The sequence below is a fragment of the Microtus ochrogaster genome, unplaced genomic scaffold (genome assembly GCF_000317375.1).
Source record: "Microtus ochrogaster isolate Prairie Vole_2 unplaced genomic scaffold, MicOch1.0 UNK22, whole genome shotgun sequence".
Classification (NCBI taxonomy): domain Eukaryota; kingdom Metazoa; phylum Chordata; class Mammalia; order Rodentia; family Cricetidae; genus Microtus; species Microtus ochrogaster.
The window spans coordinates 2830902-2840333 of record NW_004949120.1 but is presented as its reverse complement, the minus strand read 5'-3'; the positions used below and the strand labels follow the sequence as shown (position 1 = coordinate 2840333).

Genomic DNA, 9432 nt, shown 5'->3' with positions numbered 1-9432 from the left:
GAAAATCAGGTGTTCATAGGTTTGTGGGTTAAAGTCAGGGTCTTCTATTCGATTCCATTGGTACAATAAAGGATTGTCTGGAGGTATTACCATTCCTGACTTCAAACTCTATTACAGAACTATAGTAGTGAAAACAGCTTGGTATTGGCAAATTAGTTTTTCTTGGGACATTTTTTTCTGGATGGTTTGTCATTTTCTTTATTTAAATTTTTATATATCAAAATGCTGTCCATGTAATGGTAAACTATAGATTCAGGATATTGCTTACATATCATTTCCAATGGCTGACTTACAAAATATTGGCACAATGTGGACTATTTAACATTCCGTGTAGGAGAATCTTCCATTGAAATCTCTTAGCAGGCTGAGAATTATTATAAGTAAGCTCTATGATGGCAATTTTTTCTCTGTCCTTTTCTTGTAAAAGTATAGTGAAGAAGCAGTCTTTAAAGTCAATAACTATAAGAGGCCATCTAAGTAATAAGGAAGGCAAAGAAATTCCAGACTGTAGAGAGCCCAGTGGCTGAATTACCTTATTAACAGCTATTAGATCTGTTTCCATCCTCTGTTGCCCATATTTCTTTTTAATAACAAACAGAAGAGAATTCCAGGAGCTAGTTGATTCTTTAATATTCTGAGCATTTATCTGTTCCTGTACCAGCTGTTCTGTGACCTGCAGTTTTTGTTAAAGGCCATTGCATAACTCATACAGGTTGTGTCTTATCAGTCATTTTAAAGTTAAGGCTGTTGGTGCCTTTGAATTATCAGGTGTTGTGTCTTGTTCTTGTGCAGCTTGAATGGTCAGTGACTGTTTTTTTTAATACCATCAGTATTTTTCCCAGGAACATATGTTAATGTGTGGCTTGTTTCTAAGATTAAGAGAATGTTTATCTGAGTATTCCTTTGCAATAACAAATCATGTCCCTACAAATTTATTGCTATGTTAGCCACATATAGCTTTAATTTTCTTCTTTGTCCTTCTGGCCCTATACATTCAACCCATCTTGTGCTCTGTTTTACCTGAGATAAAGTTTCAGTCCCCAAAGCCTGAATATTTACCTCTTGAAGAGGTCAATTTGGGTGCCAAGATTTTGGCTCAATTATTGTGACATCTGCCCCAGTGTCTACAAGACCTTCAATGACAATGTCATTTATTCTCATTTTTAATTTTTGTCTTTGTTCATTTATAGAAGTTTGCTAAAATGTTTGCTTTATGGTTTTTCCTGAATTTTTTCTCTCCTCTATAGATTTTCTGTTTTCCAGAGAAGTATGGTTTCTTATTATAGGCATTAGGTTCTTTAATTGCTCTGGAAGGAGTTTCCTTCATGGTTACAGGAATTGACTGAATCGAATTGGCATGGGGGCCTGCAAGAATCCCCTTAAGGTATTTCCCAATAGCAAAGAGTTACCCTGACTCTCCTTGTAGACCTTCATTTATTTGTCCAATGCCTCTCCTGGCCACAGCTTTTTGCATAATCTGATAAACTGGAAGGGAGAGGAAAGCTTTTTTTTTTTTTTTTTTTTTTTTTTTGGAATGCCATGGTTAGAATATCTTTTTAGGTAACTGTGTTTGCTACAATTGAAATAGCTTGACATTTCAAATTTTCTTCAGATCTCTGGAAAGCTCCTCTCCTATTTATGCATCATCATGGTAATGAGATTCAATATTAACTGTATCTCATATCCATTCCTCCAAGGGTGCTGGTCTTGTGTTAATGGCCTAGTTACCCTTTTGAATTGTGCATTAGCATTTTCAAAAGCCAGATATTTAATTATTATTTGTCTAGCTTCTGAATCTGTTGTTATTCTGTTTACTGCTGAAGTTAGTCTTTGTATGAAATCCATGAAGGCTTCTTTTGGGCCCTGTGTAACTTTAGCATATGACTCGATTTTCTTTCCTATTTCTCCAGTTCAGTCCCAAGCATCCAAAGCTGCACAAATCCAGGGGGTGGTCATGATTGCCATTGTATGTCAGCATAATCTCCCTCTGCAAGAAGTTGGTCTTGGGAGGTTTTCATACATCTAGCCCTTCTTCATTTTTCAATGGTCTTAGCCTCTTTTTTCTATCAGATCTTACATTGTAATTGAGGAGCAGGCTCCAAGATCACTTTAATCAAGTCTCTCCAAATCTCTAGGGATCATTCTATTGCAAGCTGACTGTGAGTTTATCATCTGCTTCACAAAAGTTGAATGCATGCCATATGAGACTATTGCTTCCTTGAATCTCCTTAAATCTAACATTTCCACAGAATTCTATTTAACTCTTGCACAGCCTTGGGGATATCTATCATTTAGCATTTGTTCCTGCAAGGTGATTGGAGAAATTAAAGTTTGTTGTTTAAAAATCCTTAGGTTGTTACTCTTTAACCTTATAATGAAATGCTGAAATTGGTTCTTCATTAAATTACTCTGTCTGGATTTGAATGCCTCTATGATCTCTTTTATTAAGTTTCTCTAAAACTTGTATCTTGATAGTCATATTAACCAACTTTTTTAGTGATTAAAAAAGACAATAAAGTTGATAATGTTTATAATTGACATTACATAAGTCTGATCTAAATTAGTTATCTTCTCATTTAATTGTTCCATTTTCATATTGTCTAGTGTATACCTAAATCTCTCCATAGTAATAGTGTTTCCTTTTTTTTCATTTTAAATTCTAGACAGTGTTTCTCAGTGTAGCCCTGGCTGTCCTGGGACTACCTGTTGTAGACCAGGCTGGCCTCAAACTCACAGAGATCTGCCTGCCTCTGCCTCCTGAGTGCTGGGATTAAGGCATGCATCACCACTGCCTGGCTTAGTGTTTCCCATTTTTTAATGTGGGAAAAGACCCTCTCTTTCACCTAATTCCTCCCTTTAAGAATTTCCAATAGTCTTACCACATCAGCTGGTAGTGTCAGTGAACTGTGAACACAGACAGTGAACAGCCCGGCCAAGGACAGCTGTGGCTCCTAGCATGTAGTCATGAGCTAGGAGTTGCAGCCTGAGGAGATAGGGGATGTAGGGAAAGCCCACAACCCACAGTGCAGGAAGACAGCCTCTATCTGAAAAATGCACGGGGGATTGTAAGGAAAAAGCACCACATGTGGCGGGGCTGCTGAGGTCAGCCAGCCAGACTAGGGTGGGGAAGTTCTGTGCCATTGGAGCCCAGGTGCTTCTGGAATTTGGGTGGCAGCTGGAGACGGTTGTAGAGAGGTTAAAACAGGAAAATCCCAAACTTGTTCAGAGGCTTAGGGAAAAAAAAAAAAAAAGAAAAGAAAACCTAGCTGGGCAAGGCAGTGACCAACGGGAGCCCCACCTGCAGCTCCGACCTATGCTGGTAGCTGCAAAGTCTCAGGCCAACAGCTTTTTGTGAAATCTTTCCTGTAAGTTGGGCACCAATATGTAGCAATAGTCCTAATAGGTCTTAATAATAAAATCCCAGAGTCAGATATAGGGGAAAATGCTGAGAGATCAGGGAGACAAAGGAGTAAAACCACAGCCACCCCTTACCTCTCCACTTCCCAGCTGAAAAGATACTGAGCAGTTTCCTCCTACCTTATCATGTCCTCTCTCCACCCACTGATCACCTCCTGTCTGCCTGTTCAGATCTCCAGACATCTTATGATCAGCTAGTGGCTAGCTCTGCCCCCTGGGAAAAAAAAAAAAGCTTTATTTGTACAAAGAAAATATCACCACACTAATCCAAAATAAAAAAAATTAAAATCCTAAACATTTCCCAAACAATTTAGGTAAAGGGTAATCAATAAATTTTCTTTGTAATCTGCCTGTCAGATCTCAGCATGTTTATTTTGATATGAGTACTTGGTGCTTTGTGCTTCTTACTTTAATGCTCTAGGAGTTGTTTAATGTATGCTGTTCTTCATTTGTTAGAGGTTCATCAGTAGGTTTAGATGCATCTGGTCCAGTTTCCTATCATATACCACCTAGGAGTTTTGTCATCCACTGCTAGTTGTCCTGTATCCACCATTTCCCTGGCATTTGTAAAGGGCATTTTATTTTCTTTAAGTTATACTTTACATTTGGTTGCACAGGGCCTATGACCCCACAGCTTGTGCAATGGTTAGTAAAAGAGCAGTGTCCTAATGGTGAGTAAAGGAAAAAATAAATCTGTCATTTAGGTTTATTAATCAAAGCTATTTGAATAAAAACTGCCACTGTTATTCTGTTAACATGAGGTATAGCATACACTAACGCACCAAGGTGATTGCTTCTTTTTTTAAAAAAAAATATTTTTTACTGTAATGAGTTAGTGCCTATCAACTACCATAGGGAACTAATATGTTTGAAGAATCATTATTAACTCAGGAGTTTTATGTTTGATTAGCTTTAATCCATTACAGTCATTTTCTTCCTGATGCTTAAATTGTCCTATTTTTGATCAGTTCAAGCTGCCTCGTGTTAGTTCCTGTGGTCTTTTAATATAAGGTAATCTTCCTTGCCTTGTAATGCCAGTTACTCTAGACATACTTGTCCATCCAGTTCTAGAACTGTAATCAGCCACTCTAATAAGTCTGTAGGATTTCTTTATTAGCACTAATCCTTATTATTGTGGGAAATGGTGTCAGATACCTCGGTCTAGAGAGTAGGGTGCGCATTGCTGCTTCTCCTTCTAGTTCTTTTCCGTAGACACAGCTGTGGGAAGAGTAATAAACATGAGTTCATAACGGTATTTCCAGTTGGATTTTTCTTTGCATTTATGCTTCTGTCTCTTTATTCTGAAATTTTGGCTTCTAATTACATTTACTTAATTATTTATTTGTTATTTATTTTGGTTATTGTGTTGGCTCATTTCTGATTCTGTGATAAGACACCTGAGAACATTTAAGTGAAAAGGGCTTTTTTTTTTTTTTTAAATTTATATTCAGAGGTTTCAGTCCATGGTCATTTGGCTCCACAGTTACTAGGTTTCTACATGGTGAGCCAGAAGATTATGTTTGGGAGAAGAAAAGTGGCTTAGGTCATGATATATTGGAGGCAGAGAGAGAGTGACATGAGGAGACAAAGACAAGATAAACTCTTCTACTTTTTCACTTATTTTCTCCATCCATGTCTTGCTTCCCAATGGCCCATAGAGCTCTGAACTCATCAGTGCATTGACCCATGCAAAATCTCAGTAGTGTTTTCCATGGGGACCACGCCTTAAACATGTGAGCAATTTTGAGGGATATTAAGCTGCAAATCATAATAGTTCTACTTAACTTGTTAAGCTTCTCTTACCTTCGTTTATTTCAAAATCATAATGCTAATATTGCTGCTGACAATGGAAAGCATTTTGGTATTTTTTTTATTTTATAGCTGTTTTTGAGACTTTTTACAGAATGAGGTAGTATGTATTGAAACAGTTGTGAGAGCTCTCTTCTGAGATCATTTTTTTATCCTCATCCAACTCTTGGAGATATATCATTGATAAAATGCTTAGAATCAGAATTGCTGAGGAAATTCATAAATTTTGATTTATGAATTTATAAACTCTAATAAAGGTTATCAAAATTCCTAAACTACATCAAAGATCACAGCATAGGAACTTTAAGATGGCTGGAGAGATGGTTCAGTGCTTATGAGCACTGACTGCTCTTCCAGAGGTCCTGAGTTCAATCCCAGCAACCACATGGTGGCTCACAACCCACTATAATGGGTTCTGATACCCTCTTCTGGCGTGTAGGCCTACATGCAGATGGGATATTCATACACACAAAATAAAAGAGTAAGACAAAAAACATTTGTTTCATATTGCCATTATTTGAGAAAAACTAGGAAATTTTCTCCTGTTTATTACAATTTTAGTATGCAAGTATAAGAATATGCGACCAGAACAAGATTGTATTCCATTGAACTCTTATTGGATTGTAAATTGTAGCTCTATTGGTTATTTAATTTTCAAAAAACATTTATTAGTTTCAGCTAAAGGAAGACCCTCTCTTCAATTCTTGACTCGCAGTACTTGTTTTCTACATTTGTGCTGTATTTCTGAGTATAAATGAGATCCTGAAGAAAGATCTTCAGAGATTATAGACAAAGATATACATATACATATATATATGTATATTATAGACAAAGTTGGCAGTTTTATTACTGTTTAAGATAATGTCCCTAAAATATGGAACTACTTAGTTATATATTGTATACAAAGTTGGCGTTTTTAATCACTATATAAGATAATGTCCCTAAATATGGGCATACTTAGTTTACTTCTGGGGCCATGTCCTTGCCGACAGTGTACTAAGTCCACAGTGATGACCTTGAGAATGGTGCTCACGTGAAGTCATAGTTATGGAAACTGTTCATGAAGGTTTGTAAATTTCTTGTGGCACTTCTTGGGAATGTCTAGGCATGTGTATGTTTAATTAATGAGAATGGAGAATTTCTAAAAAGAATTCTCTGAGGTAGATTATTTTATTTCCATTTGTTTTAAAACCAAACCAGTGAGTCTCTTTTGTCTGAACTAGGAAACGTTAGAGTCAGGATTTAAGCCTCTGGAAGACCTGTTGAGAATGTTTGCACTCTCTGGTAGCTGTTTTCAGTTTCTCTAGATAGTTGTGTAGAGACTCTGACTGCTGTGCCTGGTGTTGTTCACCATCTTTAAACAACAGCAATAAAACAAACCATCACGTAGGTTTTCTATAAAAACAGTGAGCACTTTAGTTACACAGTGATAGGATTATGAAATTTTGTTTTGTAACCAGTTAATAATTTTCTCTCTCTCTTTTTTTTTTCTTTTTTTGGTTTTTCGAGACAGGGTTTCTCTGTGGCTTTGGAGCCTGTCCTGGAACTAGCTCTGTAGACCAGGCTGGTCTCGAACTCACAGAGATCCGCCTGCCTCTGCCTCCCGAGTGCTGGGATTAAAGGCCTGCGCCACCACCGCCCGGCCAATAATTCTCTTTTTAATATTCCATAGCTGATTAAAATATATTTTTTCAACAGGAAGTTGCTTTAAAGAATCGGCAAGAGTTGTATATACGACCAGCTTCTCGCAGTTTCTGCACAGACCTTCTTAATGAGATAGGAGCTGTTGGCTGGGATAAGTATGTCTATTTAAACATGTATCTTAGTAATGCCTTTGTTTAACACATTGCAGCTTTATCTATTTCTAGTCATCACAGCTTAGTTTTGTGCCTGCTTTCATTTGGTGTACAGTATCAGATGCTGATGGCTGCAGTCAGTTACAGACAGCATTGTGAAATATTAACCTGAAAACCTTCATGTGATTTCAAACAATAGCATTTGGTACATCTAAGATTTATCTTAATGGGAATTTTCATTAGGTGTGCCTAATGCATTATGTGCACCTAACAGTATCCAAGTGTACTACATGTTCGTGTTTAAAAGTTATAGTGGGTTTTGGGTGGTGCTCAGGGAGTAGAGTTTGTGCTCTACAAGCATGAAAACTATGAATGTGCTGAGCTCGTAGGTTGGACCACACGAAACAAGTTGGCTAGCTATACTACTGGATCAGTGGCCTTTGACTCCAATGGAGCACCTCTCCCTTAATAAGTAAGCTAGAGAGCTATTGAAGAAGAAATGGAGCGTCAACATCTGGCTTCCACATGCATATACACAGATATGTACATATACACATATACATATATGCATGTGAAATGTAATACTAATAAATATGAGTGAAAATGGAAAATTCTGGTTTCTTGATATGATTGTGTACATAGCTATGTTTGACTGCTATTCACTTTTGCTTTCCTAACCGGACTCCCTGAACATAGCGGACAATGAGGACTACTGAGAACTCAAGAACAATGGCACTGGGTTTTTGATCCTACTGCACGTACTGGCTTTGTGGCAGTTTGGATGCTCACCTTACTAGACCTGGATGGAAGTGGGTGGTCCTTGGACTTCCTACAGGTCAGGGAACCCTGATTGCTCTTCTGGCTGACGAGGGAGGGGGACTTGATTGGGGAAGGTGGTGGGAAGGAGGCAGAAATCCTTAATAAATAAATTAAATAAATAAATAGAACTGCATGATCTTAAACAAGAAAAAATAAATAAATAAATACCAACATGTATTTTACATGCTTTTGTACTTTTAGCAGTAAATCTTTCTTTCTCTGAAGAAATAATGACTAAAGGAAGGCCAGTTGGTTTGGTGTGCTTGGAAGGCAGAAGCAGGTGGATCTCTGTGAGTTCCAGGACAGCCAGGGCTATATACAGAGACCCTGTTTCAAAACATTGGGGGGTGGGGCAGAAAAGAGAAGCTTAAAAGAAATTCAGTGGATGGAAATGTAAATTGTTAAAACTTTATTTCCATACATCATCTGGAAAAAAATGTCTGGTAATTTACCTGATTTTCAGTTGCTGAATTCAATTCTCAGTGTGGACATTTTAAAAACATGTTTTGTTAGTAAGTATATTAGCTTTCTGCCCGGGCTGAAGCGTCAGTGAGAATAGGCAGTTTAGTTCTCAGTTTGTACCTGCCACCAGTTCTACTTCACTGTGTATTTATTATTTCAGTTCAGAGTTCTTTATTACTAAGATAAATCATGGGCTGACTTCAGTTACCACATAGAGAGTGGAATTTTTCACCAGCAAGTTTTTCTGAATGTATTTAAGACATTTCATTATTCTTACGTGTGCTGTTTCTTAGCTGTTTTCTGAGTCAACCGTTTGACCACTAATTTAAAGAAGACAAACCATCAAATTGCCGTTGAAGAGAAAACAAGGAGTCCATCATAGGTAGAAGACATAATTCTCTCTGTCCTCCAACTGAGCAGAATGTCCAAGGGGAAGAAGACCAAGGGGAAGAACGTGGCCTTGTCCCCTGCCATTTTGAAGAAACAGAAGGCTAAAAAGGTGATGAATCCTCTATTTAAGACAAGGCCTAAGAACTTTGGCATCAAGCAGGACATCCAGCCTGAAGGAGATCTCACACGCTTGATAAAATGGCCTGACTATATCAGGCTGCAGCAGCAAAGGGACATCTTCTATAAGTGGCTCAAGTACCTCATGTCATTAAGTAGTTCCCCCAGGCCCTGGACTGACAAACAGCTACCCAGCTGTCTAATCATGCCCATAGCTACAGCTCAGAGACAAAGCAAGAGAAGCATTGTAGGCTGCTGGCCTGGGATGAGAAGATGAGAAGGAAGCTGCCAACAAAGGGGACTTCCCAACTAAGAGACCACCTGTTTCCTCCAGCAAGGTTCAATACAGTCACCACCTGGGTAGAGAACAAGAAGGTTCAGTTGGTGGATATTGCCCATATTGTAGACCCCATTATGCCGGTGGTCTTTCTGCTTGCCCTGTGTGATATGGGAGTGTCATATATCAATCTGTTGATTTCATTGGTTAAGCAATAAAGAAACTGCTTGGCCCTCATAGGTTAAAACATAGGTGGGAGGAGTAAACAGAGCAGAATGCTGGGAGGAAGAGGAAGTGAGCTCAGACTCGACAGCTCTGCTCTCTGGAGCAGAGACGCCATGCTCC

At 38.2% G+C, this 9432-nt stretch overlaps 1 protein-coding gene across 1 annotated transcript in view; it reads left to right on the top strand.

Moving 5' to 3' along the window:
* Fancl (FA complementation group L) overlaps positions 1 to 9432 on the top strand; it is an 80369-nt gene that overhangs the window by 23893 nt on the left and 47044 nt on the right. Inside the window, exon 5 of the mRNA XM_005367729.3 lies at positions 6925 to 7025. Coding sequence (XP_005367786.1) covers positions 6925 to 7025 — 101 coding nt within the window. The remainder of the gene's footprint in view (positions 1 to 6924; positions 7026 to 9432) is intronic.